Raw genomic sequence first — 20,194 nt, 5'->3', positions numbered from 1 at the left:
TGTGTATAATCCAAGTTTTCACTATCATTCCTTGATGCCTAGCAAACAATTCAAATAAGAATTAAGTAATATGTATAAGTTACCTCAGGCAAACTGTGTGATAAAGATGTGGCTCACATCCGAACAAACAAAAAATGCAAAAAACCACGACGCAAAGGAACTTTTATATCTCTAAACACTGGATCCAATCAAGGACATCAAACCTGTGAAGAGCAGGTGATCATTTGGCTGTCAGTTCCCTGATCCACCCCATTATGATTCAAGGATTTGGAATCGTAATAAAGCATTTTGATCATTATGCAATTTTGACGACCACAAACATCATGAACCACAGCCACTGTGCATTCATTTCGGTTTTGCGCGATGAACAGCTGGTAATATTCTCATAATATTTATTTCTTATCAAGATGATTATTGCTGCCAAAAGGACAAATGGGATTCCCCTCGGGCTTGTCGATGAGTAATGAATACGGTGACATTAAGCCTCTATTAATAACCAAAAGGAATGATCTCCTCGAAACTGACTTGAGCATTCCCTTATAAAGGCGGCGTTCTAACAACCGGCGCGCGCGCCAAATAAATAAATAAATAAAAATGGTATTCAAATAATGTCGTGAGTGCTTAGACTTTTACTAGGTACTTTATTTTTGACTCAGTTTCACGCTTTATAGCATAAAGAAGTAAATCATGTATGTATTTTGGCAGCCTTTGCTTGTATACGTAGTACAGAGAAAGTATAATAATCATCAAAAACTTCGAACTCGGAATTTTTACGAATCTTCACACTTTAGACCTCCCTGTGTTCGAAACAAATGTCCGTCTATCTGTCTGTGGCAAAGATAACTCCAAATAGTTTTGAGCTAGACGGATAAAATTGGGTATACGGTCTTGACACCAAATGTGTAGGTTGTTAATAAATTTCGAGAAAATCTGTTCAGAGGACATCCGTTTTTCCAGCATTTCGAATATAACTACAAAACGAAGAGAGCTAGATGGATAAAATTTGGCACACAGATTTGACATCTATAGTATTGGCTCATATCAAATTTTGTGCCAAATCCAACAAGGAGTTGAAAGTCTGTCGGTCACTACTTTCAGAAACATGTAAACGCGATAATTCAAAAACATAAATATATCAAATTTGGTATGGGATTTTGTGGCTGTAAGTGCAACTTTGTGTCAAAGTTTTGTTTCAATCGGTTGAGGTTGATTGGTTGGTTGTTTCGGTCTTTTTGTTTTGGCGCAAAAGTCATGTTTGGCTATGCTGCGCCAAGTAAATGGTAAGGAAAAAAGGCCGACAATAAAACCAACACATTAAAAATATAAAAGCGAAAGGGATCAACATGAAAATGCAGGAAATTAATGTGCAATTATGTTAATAATTTAAATAAAACATTGATGTGATAAAAGCATTACAATAAAGCAGAATAAAAGGTGAAACATGAACAAAAGTCAAAAATTACTAAATACAAGAATAAAAGACAATGGTTTTTAGAAACTTGAAAATATTTGGATGGTATGTTTCACCCACCAGGTCTTGCAATTTAAGAGAAGACGAGTAGGAAAAATTACGACGATGAACATTAAAATCGGGAGATTCGATTAAAATATGTTTAATACTAAAAGCAATATTACAAGTAGTACACATTGGTATCCTTTCACCGAAGATGAGATGACGATGATTATAGCGAGTATGTCCTATACGGAGACGGGTCAGTTTGACATCAATCGATTGAGAAAAAGTGTGTCTAAAACACATATTCGATTTTCGGATACTGTTAACCGCATGCTAGGGGTGAATCGCCAAATAACTCGTCAAGGATGACAGGATAGATTCAGCAAAAATATTAAATTCAAGCCAAAAGTTAACATTTTGCAACTACTGTACGTCAATGTCATTCAAGACGTTCTCTGACATAACAAGTTTATTAGACAGCATGCAAGAAAGTTTTAGGGAGACATTTCCTCTGTTTTTTTGAAAAACAAATCTGGTATCAAATTACAATTTTAGTAGTACTATAAAATTTCAATGATAGAAGTCGTTGCATCTTTTGAGATACATTGTTTGCATGCAAACGAATATACAGATGGACTGACGGTCACCCCATTGCCAGATTGGATGGGATATTTGATAGGAGTATATGTTAAAACTGCTTATCAGATATTACCCTTCTGGATCTTTTCAGTTTTGTAATTATCATGGCTCACTTTCATTCGAACAGAAAGACAGATAGACTGAATGGATTTCGTTCAAAATTTGATAAGAATCTACAAATTTCACTTTTTTTTTTAAAAAAGGAGAAACAAACAAACAAACAAAAAACCCTCACAAGGATAGTTTATTTTGAATGTAGTGCAAATCCATTTTTTGTTGTTGTTGTTTTAGAAAAATTGAAGATTAATATACGTGTCAATTCAAAAAATATAAATTAATTGTGTCATGTCTGGAAAGGTTTCTATTAATTTATCAAAGTGTACTTTAATTATATACATTTCTTCTAGGGGAATTTAATTCAAGTAATATATATTTAAGGGATATAAATGGATTTACATCATTTTCATAATGACTCAACGATACAGATAATTTAATTTCAATAATAAAAGGAAACAAAATAGGATTAGTATCTTTTATTTTGAACATTGATTATATTTAACATAAGATATCGATTATTTGTACCTTTTCTTTATGTGACAGTATTTTGAAATATAAATGACGCACATTGAATATATATAATAATAATTTCTCTATATTCTAATTTTTTTTGTATGTAATAGATATTTCTTCGCTATACAAAGGTGATTCTTTGAAAGAATTTTTAAAGAATAAATTGATCTCTCAAAGCAAAACAAAATGTTAAAAAAAAGCGCCTTTAGCGAGCGATGTTTCGCAGAACGAGTGGCAAAGTCGCATTGATTAGTTTTTCAAGCGCTTGTTTGAAGATAACTCTTATATCTACATACATGAAATTTTGACCGGGTAGCGTTACAGACCGTGACTCCGAAGTGTTTGAGCAAGTGACCATAGAGCCTAAACCAACAAGATAGTGTCATTGGACAAGATTATTATGGGACTGTAGATAGACAGCAATGACATCGATGAATGGATGGAAGAAGGTAGCAAGGACCTCCGAAAAGCTTATGAAGTTGCCTTATGTCTCATAGCAAAAAGGCTACTGGGAGAGATTTGGTCAGGAAAAATGGAAATGAGACGCAACAAAGCAACAACCTTCCAGTGAAATAAGAGAGAAGCTAACAACATGAAGAATTGTTTCTTATTACGTTCAGAAGCATCGCCTTAATAATATCAATAGCTGTGCGGGCTACAGATTCATTTAACGATAATTATATGTCTCATCGCCAAATTTTAAAGCGTAGCCAAAGACAAATATCTTTAGATTTGTTATTTTTTTATTTATTTGTAAAAAAGCATATATTATTATATAATGTATAAAAATGAATTTTCGTTTGCTCTTATTTTATGCGCTGCCGTATCGTTCATCGATCGTGATAAAACTTTGCCAACTGATTGCTTTGGACCTAGAAAATCCAGGTTTTTCACATGGCCAGTTAGTTGTAGGTTCGATACTCACGAGTCTGAGAGTCAAGAAATTTATTTATTTATTTATTTATTTTTTTTGCTAAAGACGGAAAAACAGAAAATATTGTTTACCCTAAGTATACCCGAATAATAAATAAATAAATATATATTATTTATACTTCTCATTTATTTATCACTCAATTTCAATGAATGTATTCATTGTCGACAAGAAAATAAATAGCATTCTTTCTATCATTCCTAATTAAACAAGATAGTTATTTCAAATTTCAAACGATATTTCTAAAATTATTTCTTATTCGGTAGCTACGCGCCTGGTACCAGCTAGTAAATAATAAATTACATTATTATAAATTTGTTTGATTAATTTTTTTTTCGGAATGGAACGCATTTTACATGGATTCTTAAGGATTTTTTTTTCACTTAATATGCTTGAATGAATTGTGCTTGTTAGGCGAGGTTCCACATATAAGAATAAATTTACTGATCCTATATAATGAATATTCACATTCAAATTAAAATCAAGCATCTTTTAAATCTCAGAACATTAGGCTTAAGATTTCTTCACTTTTCTCCCAAATTTTTACTCAATTTGCATCTAAATGACTCGAATGTTAATGCCTCTAGCAAATTTTGTATTTGCGTAATGCGTAAAAAATATTTACACTTTTTTAATTTAAATTGTTTATACATGATGCCTTTCTATATATTAATTCATTACGGTTGGTAACACACTGGCTGTGCAATAGGGAATTCTGGGACTTTCCGGTGGTTCCAACAATTGATCGTTGGACATTGCATTCCTCAGATTAATTCAGAGAGAACTCTAACCAAACGTATGTGCGCACACTCAGTCGTGAAATATAAATCCAATCCCGAAATATAATGTGCCGATATTTGAGATACACTAATAAGTAATGTAATTATTGAAAATAAATAATGATTCTTCATAAGAAGTATAAATAAATAGATTAATGCAACTAAGTATATTCAATATTTACCACGCTATGCAGATAAACTATGCGGGTGTGCCTACGATAAAACCCATCCCAGATTTTTTCCTCTGTTGTTGTTGTTAAAAACATGCATTAAAATAGTAGACATATCAAATATACTCCTTAAAAAGGAATCACAGCTTTAAATTATTTTCTCTTTAAATATAGACTCCAAATCTCTCTCTCTCTCTCTCTCTCTCTTTTCTTTTCTCCTTTTTAATTATTTGAAATTTTAAACTTCAAATGCTGTAACTTAAAACGTTCTTAATTTGTATAAAGTGTTGCAACAAGTTAGTTTCATTATTCAGGGCGAAAAAAAAGGGAGATTCTTTTCACAAATTTATTTATTCGTTTTTTAAAATTCTAAACCGCAAACGAAAAAACTGAACCACGTAGGCGGACACAAATGGCGTATCGAATTCCCGGTAACACGCGACAAATCGTACGACCGTCGACAGTCCCGAAATTTCATTGGCAATCCAAATCTCCACTTCCTGGCTCGAAACGGTTGAACAAACGTCGCCTCTGTCACTGAATTGGCGACGGTGTCAGCCGAAAAACGGCGAGGGGGTGAAAAAGAATTCGAAATAAAAATATAAAAATAAAAATGGGAGGGTGAAAAAGAGAATTACCACTCCTCGGAAAGTGTCAACTGTTTGACGAGTGGCACTCCTTCGCACTTAAGAAATCCCTTCTCTCTTTTTTTTTTTTTTTTGTCGAATTTTGGAACAAAGCAATACTCGCCAACTGGCGCTTTTCTTACTTTTTTCTTTCTTTCTCTCCTGTGGAGGGCATACAGTCGGTGAACAGACGATTCGCCTTGACACAATATATAAGGACCAAATAATGTCAACTTCTTAAAAAATAAAACAATTTTTTTAGGACAGTTTTTAAGAACTCAGTTTTAATACTCAAAAGTTGAACTTTGCTAACTTAAATTATTGTCTATTTTTTTACTTTATTATTAACTAGTCATCGTTAGCAACCGATTGGATTGAAAGGATTAATAATTGCAAAAAATTTCAATTAAATATTCTGTGTAGTTATGTCTTAATGGCTTCCTCTGCAATATATATATATATATATATATATATATATATATATATATATATATATATATATATATATATATATATATATATATATATATATATATATATATATGAAATTTTAATGAACATATAACTTGTACCATTTTAGAAGTTTAACATAATTCATTTTATTGTGCTACGCATCTCTAATTTTTTTTGTCTGTATCTCTCCACAACTGTTATATCAAAAGAAAGACGGGGCCGCGGTGGTTTGGTGGTAAGGTCTCAGCTTCGGAACCGGAGGGTTTCAGGTTCGAGTCCCGATTCCACCGAAGAACCGTCGTGTAAGGGGGTCTGTTGCACGTTAAATCCGTCCTGACCAAACGTCCTCCAGCTGGTGTGGTGTGGAGAGGGGGGTGCCAGCTCAGGTGTCATGCTCGCCATCTGACCGCGGTTCAAAATGACGAGGTAAGTTCCAAAATAGCCCTAGTGTTGCTTCAAACGGGACGTTAATACAAATAAACTAAACTCAAAAGAAGGAGTAAGAGTATATAAAAAATGGGTGCACTTGAAAACCTTTTCATCATTACATGATTCTAAAGTTAAACCTTAATTGTTCATCCTTAACATTAATTTTAACAAAATAAATTTTATGTTAAATTATGAAAGTTCAAGAATTTTATTAAAATCACACCTTTTACTGGAATCTATTCAACCTCTAAAAAATAAGCCATATTTTTATAATCAACAATGGAAAAGAAGAAAGCCGGGATGAATTATTAGTAGGATCAATAAAAATGATTTCAACTTGCTTTGGTCGGAAATAGAGAAATAAAGATTCTCTGTTCAGATGATTAAAAAAAAAAAAGTTGAACTAATTACACGCATTCCAATTGTTACAGTTAGTTAAGTGTTAAAAACACATTCTTTTTCGATAGAAACTTCAGTATTTTTAAAATATTTGAACAAATGAAATCTAGAATATATACAGACAGAATATAAAATCCTTACAGAAAACTATAGAACAAAAAATAGCAAGATTATTTAAATTCGAGATAGTTCTTCCTTCGACTTTCTTGTATATTTCCACAATATAGCATATTTCCTTTTAGTATCGTCATGTACTGACAAAGAAAAAAACGAGTGCGTATTTCTGAAAATTACCTATTATTAACAATGGATTTGTACGGGGGAAAAATGATTTATAATTTCAACGTGAATATTACATGACGCATTTAATTCATTCAACCAACTCTTTGGATTTTGAATTATCGCATACAGAGGCAGGGGTGGACGAAAAAGAGAGCCGTTGGCTTTAGCGCCTGTCTTAGTCGATGCCATGGAGACAAAAATGTTAATTCTTATCCCATTTTGTAAGTTAAATATGATGAGGGTGCGAAAAAAAAAATCTTCCTGAAATGATTTACACATATTAGGCCGTTGCTCACCACGAGGAGGGAGAGAAAATCATGTTATGAGGCAGAAGGGAGGGGTGCATACTACGCCACTAATCTTATACAAAGACAGGCATTTCTAAAATTTGTATTTTGGACGCAGGAAGATCTAAAATGAAATTTTTGACGTTTACAATAATTTCTTTAGGAGTGTTTCTCGCACTAGAAGAAATAAATAAAGAAAAAAATAAATTAATTAAAAATATAATTAATTAATTCTAAAAATGACCGATTAAAGTCCGGCATTAAAATTTTTCATGATAAACATTTCGAAAACAGTTATTTTTTTCCCCACAAGTGGCGTAAAAAGGTCAACATGGCAATGTGGAATTTAGAACCAAACAATCCTCGCCAAATGGTGGTTTATTTTACTTTATTTCTTTGTATTCTCCTTCCTTTCCGAAGAGCGACAACTGGCGAGCGTTTCTTCGCGTTGACATGCAAGCGTTGAAAACTTCAAGGTTCTGGGCGATACGCATCGCTTGGCAAAGTATCAAAATGTTCCTCAGAGCAATGAAGACGTCTACAGAACTTGTCAGAAGTATCCCTGGTGGTTTTCAACCATTTCGAACGCAGCCGTGGGAAAAAAAATATGAGCCATTCTTTCATCACCTTTGAAGTGAAGAAACTGTGTAAAAGAACTCGGAGAAAAATATTTTGTGTATTCTACCGATTGTTAAAGTGGAACGAGACTGTTCAGGTTGATTTTTCGAATGGTTGATGTTCACATAAACCAATATACAGAAAGAAAAAAAGATTTTTGGTGCTTCAAAAGTCTCTCAACAGTTTTTTTTTTTTTTTTTTAATGTTTGGAACTATAGTTGGCCTCTCTTATTTAGGTAACTTAAAGAAAATCTACTATTCACCATTTCAGTAGCTTTCAATACTCTCCCCTCCCCCTGGTTTGATGTTTTGTCAATGTTTACTTTGTTAATCTCTAAAAAGTGATTTTTCACTTATTAAGTGCAAAAAGATAAAATATTGCATTAAGAGAGAGTTTGCCGAGATTTTGAGGTATTTTAATAGTTTAGATATCTCTGAATTCAAAAAGCACGTTTGTGGTGAATAGCATATAAGGCAGTTAACAACTACGCTGCACGAGCAATTGCTTTTGTATAATGGTTATGTTACTGGACTGCTAACCAGAAGGTCCCAGGTTCTACCCTTCGTGCATCTCATATCGCTAAATTGGTGACCCGGACGTGATTTGAACTTCGCGCATCTCATATCACTAAATTGGTGACCTGGACGTGATTTGAAATTCGCGCATCTCATATCGCTAAATGTTCACAGAATTAGGTTTGTCTGCCTATGAACAATTATTACGGAATGAATGAAACTTGATATGTAATTCTAATATCAAATTTGTAGATTTCAATGAAATTCTGTACGAAATCCATCGAAGGGATGTTAATTCAGTGTATTTGAGTACACGATAACTACAAAATGCAAAACTTTAGATGGATGAAATGTATACATAATTCCATCATCAGAAATAGAGATAATATTAAATTTTAGATGAAATCCTTCAAGGGGAGGTGACCACTTATCTACTTGTTGATTCGAAAGTTTATAAACATGATAACTCAAGAGGGGGGGGGGAAATACCAACTCTGATAAATGATATTTGTTATGCCATAGAATGACCAAAGCTGAACATCTGTATTAAAATTTAAATCCAATGAGTGGAAAGGCGACTTTATAAAATCATACTGAGTTTTATTTATTATACTACGAAACAAAGACAAAACGTTAAAAGAGGAGTCACAACACATGGAAGTCTCTTAAAATTTAAGCCATCTGGTGGAAAGGCAACCTTATAAAATCATACTAGGAAACACAAAACATTAACCCGCGTCCTGCCATAGGGGTAGCGCGTCTTCCCCGTTATCTGGGCGTTCTGCGTTCGAGTCCCGGTTTAGGCATGGTTGTTGTTCTCTCTGTGAGAAATGTGAATGTGCCCTCCTGTAAAAAGGGGTTGTGCAAAATCGTAATAAAGTCGCACTCTTGGCCCTAGTTGGCGCTGCTTAAAAACAAGCGACGATCCCCCACCGACTTAAAACCGCTGTCTTCGTAACAGCGGGCTTGTCCATGGCAAGTGACATAAGAAACAACAAAATGTTAAATAAGGAGTCGCAATGCACCAAAGTCTGTTAAAATTTAAACGGAAATGGAGGAAAGGTTGACTTTATTAAATTATCCTGAATTTTCCTTATTACATTAAGAAACACAAAATATTAAATGAGGAATCACAACACATGGAAGTCCGGTGAGTGGCAGATTCTCCATTTCGATCTTAGATAATCTGGTATTGGAACTTCTGCCAACATTTCCGTACTGGTCATAAACGTCCAAAAAATCATTTATTGAAAAAGTTGCGTTATGGAGTAAGTTTAGGTTCCCTCAAACGTTTTAATTCTTCACAAGAATATTTGGCGAGTAGATGCAGAGATGTTGTTATCTTTTCTTATGGCACTTACCATAGACAAGCCCTCTGTTACGAAGACAGCGATTTAAGCCGGTGGGGGAGCGTCTCTTGTTTCTTTTTAGCAGCGCCAACTAAGGCCAAGAGTACGACTTTGTCACTCACGCACCACTCATTCGCTCGCACAACCCCTTTTTACAGTAGGGCCCATTCACACATCTCACAGATAGAACAACAACCATGCCCAAACCGGGACTCGAACCCGGGACGCCCGGATCACGGGGAAGACGCGCTACTCCTATGCCAGGACGCCGGCTGCTATAGAGATAAAATGTTATGGTATTTGAACTAAATTTTGATGTTTAAACATAAGAAATATACCAAACTGAATTCTAAAATGGAAATCAAACTATTATAAAAATAAATTCTTTTCTAAGAAATATATTTGAATCTTACTATTACAACCATTGAAGATTCTAAAAGTTCTAAGATAATTGATAATTGGATCCTTTAACTGCACATTGCAGCTAATTAATAAGGCATAAATCAATAACAGAATTTAACCAATAATAAACTTTTTTATTAAAAGACTGATTAAATAATTCACATATCTGGTTACTGGGTGAATCAGTTATTGGGTGTATTAGATACAAAAGTATCAGATGAAAGTATTATCTATAATCTAGTACAGTATCAACCTGATACAACAAAAACCGCGTATCAATCCAGTCCCAATTGGTGCAATACTTATGCCTCGTACAAGTTGATGTATTGCTACGCTGTCACTTTCGTTGATTTGAGCTTCACTTTCACAAATATTTCTTTTTAGATGCTATACTCACTATAAGAAATCGTAAAGGAATAATAAGAATTTTACTCGAAATTACAAAAGAAACTCATAAAGCAAACAAACAAACACAACCCTCTAAGAATAACTATAAAGGGTAATCAATGGCAGATTTCCAATTAGGTAGTTGTCTAGATCAGCAGGCAGTTTGATTAAAAAGATATTGTTTGTTTGATAGCCAAATAAATGAATTCGTAAAAAATTCAAACTGCTACGAATTATAAAATGATATGACGACTTTGACAATTGGCCAAGTTAGAATATATTGCTTTCATTACATCTTCTTAATTATTATAGTATCCATAGCCACCTAACAAAATATCTGTTTAAATATTGATGACGTCTTGTCCACATTACCACCGAAAGAGGATGCAGTAACTTCTGAGGGTAAAGACTCCTGAGCACAAGTCTGACTTCTAGCTCATATGAAGATAACACTCACACACTCGCTTGCACAACCCCTTTTTACAGGGGAACTCTTTCACACACCTCATAGATAGAACACAGGGTGAATAAGAACCATGCCCGAACCAGGACTCGAACCCAGAGACGCCCAGATCATGGAGCAGACGCGCTACCCTTAGGCCGGCCTATTTAAATATTATTGTAACAAGTATGGGTATCTCACAAACAGTAGTCGTAAAAATAAATACAAACAAATTATTTTATAATTCAAAACTTCAAAATTCCGTCAGATTTGACTTCAGAAGATAGAAACGTTTTATTATTATTATTATTGGAACTTTTTATTTTTATTATTAACGTTTTTCTTATTTTTTTATTTTTAAAATTGGAGTGACAAGGATATTTGACCAAATTAGATTCCTTAGAATCAAAGACTGTATAAAATTCAGACCATAATTTTTGAAGCATATTTATTGACAGAAATAAAATAAAATATTATTATTTACGCCATTTAAATCCTTTTAAAAGTAAAACAAAAAAAATGAATTTTATGATGAGTCCGTAATTATTATTATTACGTCATTTAAATTTCTTGTGAAAGTGAAATAAAAAGCTGAATATTTTGATGACTGAGAAATTTTGATTGAATAATTCTTTGAAATATTGCATAAATTATGAAAATTATTCTGTAATGCACATAAGACATTAATGCCAAACGATTATGTTTGCTGTATTCATATATATTTTTTTAAATATGTGTGATTTCGGCAAAAGATATTTTTGTTTAAATTGAAGTTTAATTACTACTGCTTTAATTTAAAGTTTAAAATTAATGGTTGTTGATAGAAAATTAGAGAGAGAGAGAGAGATGCATAATATTAAAAGTTTTATGATTATAAAAATTAAAAACTTAAAAATATTTTGCTGGAGAATCTTTAAGAGACCAAGTTATATAAAATATTTAATGGAACATTTTAGTGAGCGCTGTTCCAGGCGAACCAGATGGGCGCCAATGGCGACTCATCTTTATTAAATTGAATGGGAACTTAACTCTGAATTAAATTGAGTGTTTACTGGTTCATTAAGAAGTTGCAAATATGGAGATCGGTACGCTATAAAATTTTTCGAAATCATTACATGGCTTTAGGTGGAAAACACTAATGCTATTTTTAGAATGTGTAAAATGAAGCAGCGATTTTGAAGCGTGCCTTAGAAATGGAGAATAATGTTAAGAGGTAGTCATTGATGACGATCTAGAAGTCAAGCATTCATATAAGCTTATCTAAGCTTCCTTAAAAAAAGATTCCACAAGCCACATTTACATCATTGCAGCAAACATTGCCATCTTTACGACCCAAAATATTTAAAAGAATTGAGGTTACGATAATGGCCCACATACGATAACTCCCTCCCATTGTAAAAACGGGAAAACATCCTATGGAAACAGCGATTCTTATTCATAAAAGATTCGAAACCACACGCACTTTTAATCACAGGATGTAATGTGGTGCGGTTTCACGAAGCCGACTTTGATATCCGATCTATATGGCGGAGCTGAAACCAAATATCGGAGTGGTTCAGAAGGTCGTCGATTTAAAGCCGATGACAAGTTACACGCAAAAGCAATTTCATATCAGATTCGCATATAAAAAGCGGAGGCATATCAACTATCGGCTGCACCATCTTCGTAACGAGCCTTATTTATGATCTGGAACCAAATGACGTCATGACGTTTCCGAAGACACTGCAGCATTGTGTGCGGGGTTATCTCTTATTGCCTCCAGAAATTGGGGTGGGAAACGGTCTCGCAAAACTTGTGGGATCAACACGTATTTGATGGAGATGAGAGAGATACTTACTATTCGACAGAGTGTTGCTTTTCATCTCAATGAATAAAACTATCGGGAACTAAATTATTTCTTTTAGTGGGAAGGGGGTCTCTAAGATACACAACAGTGGCGAATTATCACCTAGGTACTGTTCGTTATGGTATTCCGAGACCACTACTTTCCGACGAGTCTATCTTTCCAAGGGATGAGAAGAGGAAGGATGTGCGCATTTCCGGAATATCTTTTATTGTTAAATGTAAATATATCCTCTTTTCATCTTTCCTCTCATCCCTATTTTGTTGAATTACTCCCATTCTAACGCATGCGCAAAAGCCCTGAGGGTTTCAGAATCCGTTGGCAAACAATAGAATAGGTAGCAGCCTAGCGTCACTGAGCTGAGGGGAAAAAAAGAGGCAAATAAGCTGATTGAAAATGATAATTAGTCAGATTATCTAGCAAATAAATTTATTTCAAAAATACAATATCTATGAACAATGAAATATTTAGATGATATTAGTCAGCACATTTACAAATACATATTTGTTTCATCACCGTAACATTACAAAATGACCTGCAATATTGAGTAAGAGCACGACTTAGCTTCACACACGTCACAACTCACATTACGCAGCGGACTTCATTCATGCATTATATTGACCACGACAGATTTATACGTGCGCCAGCTACCACAGACACACACAAGGGGAGTCTTCGGTCGGCGAGGCTCGAACTCGTAACCCAAGGGACATGAATCCTACTATCCCCTACTATCATATTGCCCCGCCGGAGTCCTGGTCTAGGTGTAGCGCGCCTTCCCCGTGATTTGTGCATCCTGGGTTCGAGTCCTGGTTCAGACATGGTTATCCCCTCCCCTTCGTGTTCTATATGTGAAAAAGCCCCCCCCCCTCTGTAAAAAGGGGTTGTGCAAGCGAGTGTGTGAGTGTCATCTTAATTAGAGCTAGAAGTCAGACTTCTACCGTCGGGTGCTCAGGGTAATTTACTCTCAGAAGTTACAGCACCGACTGGACTTAAAATCGCCGACTTCGTCAGCGGCTTCTGTAACAAATGCCATAAGAAACAACGGCATCATAATGCCCCGACCACCAACTCTTCCGTTGGATAATGAAGCTTTATTAATGTCGGGCCTTGATTAACTTAAGAGTCAAACGACTGGATTGGATTAAGTATTTGTAGGGCTCATTTTGATTTTACATTTTATTCCATTTTGTATGACAAAATGAGTTCGACGTCCTAATAAAGAAAAGCAGACTTGAAATAATTTCTCATTAATTCATGATTATAGAACTATTATTATCATGATAATCAAGTTTTCAAATGTAAGACAAGTTGCTATGAGATCCTTGATACTACTTCTTGGAACCGTGTTTTAATAAATTTGGTTCAAATGAAAACAAATATCGTGTCATGTCCGGTGTTAAGTCACATTTATTGCTATCATACTTTTTACACAGCAGGTTCACTAAAGTAGTTTTACGCCACATTAACTTGAAAAAGGCGAGCAATATTACTACATACTTGGTGTCTTGTTACCGTAAAGTGACTGCACGCGTTACACTGGGAGATCAGATACAGTGCCATCTACTATCAATCAAGGGAATTAAAGTTCCTAAAGTATTTTTGAACTAATTAGCGTGTCAAAGTATGAACTGGATAGGTGATTTGAAGCGATTTGAGTTTTGGGTATCGAAATCTTTTCCTTCGAGCCACATTTTGACAACAAGGACAGCATGCCTGCCATAATATACCTTTTAATTTTAATTATATTGATGTTCCATTTTGAACCCTACACGAGTGTCGCTTTGTAACGGAAATCATAATTTTAAATCAAATGGCAAAGATGATTCAGAAACCCTCACCTGATTCTCCAGATTTTTGCATTATAGTGACATGAGAACATTTCGTTGGTTGATTAAATGCACACCAGATTGATACACATTGAATTTCCTCGGTGGAATGAGGATTCGAACCTCCAAACTCGATTCCACGAATTTACCATCAGGCCATTTGGGCGTCAAGGGAATAAAAGAAGTCATTACAAAATTTAGATGGCAGCAAATATACCTCAACGAAGTTATTTTCATTCGCATTTGTGTTTTGGTTTGGATGCCATTTTTGCCATTCACTTACTTTTCAGATAAAGGCTGAAATATGCGAAAATTTGGATAATTTTACTTGAAAATAAACCTAAGGTCAGTTTTTTTTCGGTCAATTACATTTTATTTCGTCTGGAACTAGATACCTTTTATCAATTTTAATTGATCATCGAAATTCACCAAAGCGCTGATTTTGTTTTAGCCAGGTAAGATGTGTATATATTTAAGTTTGTTGATGTGTGTAGTAGTTAGGATTATTTATGCTTTTTTGTTTTATGCATAGGATTTCCAATTTAGCAGACTATGCAGCTGCTTAGGTTTGTAAGCGGATCGATTAAGAAGCTTTGTTTTTCTAGTTACCAAATTAATAAATTTATATAAAAATGAAAATCTTGTGTATCATGCGATATATAATATTAACATTTCATCTAGTATAATTGCCATGATTCCTGCATGTTTTATTATGTTCATTTGTTGTTAAACTTTTTACAAAAACCGATCATCTCCTTAAATAATGAACAAATCTGGATGCTAGGTTGTACGAAGCCACAATGAACATCATATAAATATTCTTGAAATTAGTTTTAGTGTAAAGTGACTTATTAAGATGTTAAAAATATGCTTTAATATGAAACTAAATTGGCCAACTTATTAAAAGAAAAGCCTTATAATATGCATTGCCATAGGGTCTCAATATATATTGTTTCTCCATTGATTCGCCCATTTCGTGAGAGCACAATAAATAACTCAGAAACACGAATATCTAGATGGATGAACTTAGGTATATTGATGCATCGTAACAATTACAGATCTGTCTTAAATTTTGGATTCAATTTATTAAAGTGTTGATCATATGTCTACTGTTTATTTGCGAACTCAATGAATAGAAAACAATTTACACAAATGAATTTCGGCATGGTTTCGTCACCAACCTTGTGGATGAGCAACAAATTTGAAGCCACTTACAAGAAAAGGAAACATCAAAAATCTACCATTGATTTTTAGGTAGATTCTTATAGGAAGACAACCTCTTGCAATGGTTCTCTAGGAACATTTCTGTAGATCTTCACGATCATGGTCCCTAGAACTCTAAATTGCCCTTCGTTCAAAAGTTTATATATATGCGTATAACGCTTTCCCCATGTTATCTTGTGAGTAAGATAATTGTAGTAATTTCATTTTTATTTCAACCGGTTTGAAATATGCTAGAAATGAAGAACCCTCGGAAGTGTTCGTAAATGGACCATCTAGCTCAAACGGGGTGGAAATGTCGAGAGATTTGAAATTTTCATTTCGCTATAACTTTCTTAGTATTGAAAATAGAAAAATAAATCTAAGTAGTGGAATTAGGGCTTCATTAAGAACAACAACTCTTGCATTTAAAATGTTTGATAATTTCAATATTTTGGACGTTAGGGGCTAAAAAGTGATTTTCGAAGTCTAATTTTGTGAGAAATTAGATTCATGAAATATTAATTTTGATGACAAGGAATCTAGCTTTGCCTTTCAACTTGCTGAGAGTATGTTTTTTTTAACGCAGCGATTGTTTAATTTAACGCCATATTGTGTTAGTGTAAGAGAAAATACGGGGGAAAATTTCTGGTTAGTTGTATAACAATTCGTCCGTTTGTCTCCAAGACCGAATTAGCAACAATCATTAATTTCTGTACTGTGAAATGTTGACTAAATGTAAATTCATTTACAGTTTTATTACTAATTGTTTTAATTGTTTATAAATTTTAATTGTTTATAAATGGTTTTAAAAGTTATTGTCTGGTAATTGGATGCATTTGCACAAACAAGATCCAGCTCCTAATTGCGAATTTTGAGGTATATCTATCTCTACTTTTCAGGTAGTCTTTATTTTTTCATAGATGAATTATACAAAGAAAAAGTAATGTAATCGTGAGTAAATTCAAGTTTGGGATTTCCATCTCGAATGTCTCATTTCAGACTCTATTCTCTACAATTCTTCAGATATTTTTCTACATTCAAATCTTCAAGTTTGAAAAAGTTTAGAAATTGTCTGAACTCGATCACTGCACACACACAAGCTTTCGAGATGACGAAATTCATTCACAAGAAATGTATCTCGATTGCATCCAATGACCAGACAATTATTTTTAAAAACACTGCCTTAATTTTCGTCACAGAACAGACGGGCATAATGCCAAAAATGAGGTTTTCGAACTCAGGGAGATCTTAAACGTGAAGATATGTCAAAATCTCCAGTTCCAATTTTTTGACGATTGCAATGCTTCTTCTTGGTAAGCGTGTAAGAAGGGTTACAAATTAGGGACATGTTTGAATTCATATGAATCCATTCGATATAACCTTTCGCGTGTAACGCCATGATCTAATACATGGCATCAAAACTCCCTTAGGTAGACAATCTTATCACACTTAGCTTCGTAAGTGTTACTGCATTATAAAATACCCTGGTAGTATCTCAGATTTATTGCAGTAATTCTGGGTTACTACCCGGAGTGCAATAATTTTGGATTAGTTTTAATGACATTAATTTATTACTTCACACTATTTAAGAAACTTTTTAAATCATCATATAGTTAAGTAATGGTTCATGAATTAATGGTGAATGCAGATCATATATCAATATGAATCTATAAACTACAGGCTCCATCGAGGCTGTGTGTGATGTAACTGGCACGCTGCCCATCATCCGGGTATTGATGCGCGCGATGCTTCTAAAAAAGCTATTCCCTCCTTTTTCTTCAGAACGTCAGACCATTACTAGCCACCAAAGAGGAAAGAACGCCCATGTCATTCATCAAAAGCTATGGGCTAAATTTCACAACCATTGTCACTACAGGAGATAGCTTCTGTTTAGAAGCGGGTACTCCTTCAAAAGTCATTTTTTCTTCAGAACGCTCACGCACTCGCCTCGGTGAAGCTTGTAGTCAAAATTTCTTAAGTTTAAATTGTTTAAATTCTTAAGTTTAAAAGCAAATAAAATTATTTTTCTAACATGTCGCAATAATTGGAGTCAAATATAACCACAACATTACGCAATCCTAATTACAACAAACATAAGCGTACCAAACCAGACATTAATAATGCCTGCCATCTATATTTTATCTTTCGGGAGTTTGGACGTACTGTAGTGAAACTGCTGTATTTGTACACAAATTAATATTTCTTCCCCTTTTCTTTTTTTTCCCAGTGGGGTCTTGAAAGGATTTTTCATCAACATCTTAACTCAAAAAGTCATGATGAGGAACATAATTAGAGAAGTTATGAAACCTGATGATTTGGAATCGCTGCAGTATCTGGCGGCTATGAGAATGGTCTTGTCCGTCTGCGAATCAGAAGATATGCAACGCATGATAGGAAGGTTCTGCAAAGCTGCTGATAAAGTTCCTGTGGGATTTTCAGACGGTCAGTGGAAACGATTACAATTCAAAGCGAGAAGAATTTTAGAACAGACCGGCGTCCCTGATTTAATCATCGATATAATTCTAGAAAACCTTTGGCCAATAAGCTTCGAGATATTTAAGTGGTTTTTCAGGCACGCTAAGGACATGGGCGTTGACTCTTCGTCATATTTTTGCTGGACTCCGCATTTTACTATCGATTACGAGAAAACTGCAAGTATTTTGACTGAAAATGAGGCATTAGATATAAAAAAGAGGTTTGAATTGTCTTGCCTTTTTTGCTTGGAACAGGAGGCACGTTCTTTGTGGGATATGATGAGCTTATCGGAAAGAAGGTCTTTTTATGTCAGGGGGAATTTAAAGAAATCGGATCAAAATCCAATCGTACTTTACTGGACTTATTATATACAAGAGGTGCCAATAGATCATTGGGATAGTAAGGCATTAAATCATTCCCAATTATTCAAATATTCAGTGACGAAAGGGTACCTCAATGCTACCAAATTCTTTTTTGGAAAATTGAAAAAACAACTTAGAAGCAGGATGATTGCAAATAGTTTTTGTATCCATTTCAAGGAATTATATAAGCCTCATTGTATTATAAAAGATCATCTGGCCATTGCTTGCTTTTTGATAAGTGAGATACGCCCGAACTATCCAGCCATTTATAATTTCGATATGCTTCATTTGATTTGCCTTCATTTTTTGGAATGGCCCAGACAGAAGTATTTCATGGCTGTTGTCAATCGGATGAGACACTATCTTTTTGAAAGAAGATTCGGAGACTTGTTGGAAAGGATATTCGAAAGAGATCATGGAGATTTTAAGGATTATGATTACAAGAAACTGTTCATGGAATTTTGGCTTCAAAGTCCGCTGAAGAGCAAAGCGTACGTGGCGGAGTCCAGGATTGGTTTTGGAATATTTATGAAATTCGTTAAGAAATATTTTGAGTTTCTTTTCGTCGAGAACGCTTTCGCTCTCAAGGCGAAATTTAGAGGCGTTGTTTTACAGCAAGAGATTCCAGAAAATATCCCCCATTTTGAAAAAGGAAATGTAGAATTCTTTAAATTTCTTGTGCGCGAACGAGTAACCACTAGAACATCTATAGATAGATTCTTACATCAACGTTTTGTAAGTTTTCCATACGCGGAATTTGGGATACCGTTTTTTGATGGAAGAACATCATTGGGAGAACTTATGTATCTGATTGACAGCATTTCAGGCACGGTATAACCTCAATCAACCAGGACTTCTGCAAATGTTAAAATAATTTCTCTAGAATAGATATTAACCACGCATTTTATTGTTGTTGAAGAAACGCCATATAAATATCAACATTGTGGTGATTCTGAAATGATGAAAAATTCCAGACAGCCATTTGCCTTTACAATGTTGATAACAATATTAAAATATATATTTAAAGAATATTTGATATTCATAAGAACATTTAAAATAATCGGAATTAAAGTAATATTGTTAAATATTGAACTTCAAAGCATACAGGCAATGAGTTTAAAATATTTTAATATTTTAACTTTTAAAAAATGACATGATTCTTCTACAAAATGTATTCCCTGGAATAATGAAAAAAATGTTTAAATCAAGAACTTTTTTTGAATATTAAAATATTGAGTAGAAAGTATGATTTTTTAAAAAATTATGTTTCTGTTTTGAGTTGTACTTCTTATTAGCATATCTGAGTTAGATTTCATGGCATAATCATGCATAAAGTTGCTAATTTATTGTTATTTGATTCGGTATTGGAAAAAACTTTATTGCTTCTACGAAATGTATGTTCTCTAATTTTTGTTTTATCGTTTGAATTTATTTAAATGTTATAAGAAAATAATAACTGAAACTAATATTGTGATTTAAGTTTTATTGTTACATTTTTTTTTTGTTCGATAACATTTTTTTGTGAATATATGCAAAGCAATATCTAGAGAATTAAATAAAATTTTACTTTTTAGATCAATTTCTTGTTTGTTTGTTTTTTATCTTGTCGTACGAAAATGATATACACAGAAAGTAGTGTAATCTCAAAAAATTTGATTGACATTTTGATATTTCTCCATGTTTCAGACCTCTCCTTGTTTGTAAAACAGTTTTTTTTAAAATTATATTTTTAATTATATTTAATTAT

The 20,194-nt window shown here is 33.8% G+C and overlaps 1 protein-coding gene across 3 annotated transcripts; it reads left to right on the top strand.

Annotated features, from left to right (window-relative positions):
- Positions 1 to 12,718: 12,718 nt before the first annotated feature.
- Positions 12,719 to 19,833, top strand: LOC129988605 (uncharacterized). 3 transcript variants are annotated; one of them, XM_056096865.1, is made up of 2 exons: positions 12,719 to 12,798; positions 17,838 to 19,833. In XM_056096865.1, the coding sequence occupies exon 2, from the start codon at positions 17,884 to 17,886 to the stop codon at positions 19,282 to 19,284; it is 1,401 nt and encodes a 466-aa protein (XP_055952840.1). In that variant the 5' UTR covers positions 12,719 to 12,798; positions 17,838 to 17,883; the 3' UTR covers positions 19,285 to 19,833. The 3 variants fall into 3 exon arrangements, with proteins under 3 accessions (XP_055952840.1, XP_055952839.1, XP_055952838.1); XM_056096864.1 differs by lacking the exon at positions 12,719 to 12,798 and adding an exon at positions 14,669 to 14,752; XM_056096863.1 differs by lacking the exon at positions 12,719 to 12,798 and adding an exon at positions 14,678 to 14,862.
- Positions 19,834 to 20,194: the final 361 nt, after the last annotated feature.

The sequence above is a fragment of the Argiope bruennichi genome, chromosome 10, assembly GCF_947563725.1.
Source record: "Argiope bruennichi chromosome 10, qqArgBrue1.1, whole genome shotgun sequence".
Classification (NCBI taxonomy): Eukaryota; Metazoa; Arthropoda; class Arachnida; order Araneae; family Araneidae; genus Argiope; species Argiope bruennichi.
The sequence above is the reverse complement of the archived record's forward strand: the minus strand, read 5'-3'. Positions and strand labels throughout refer to the sequence as shown.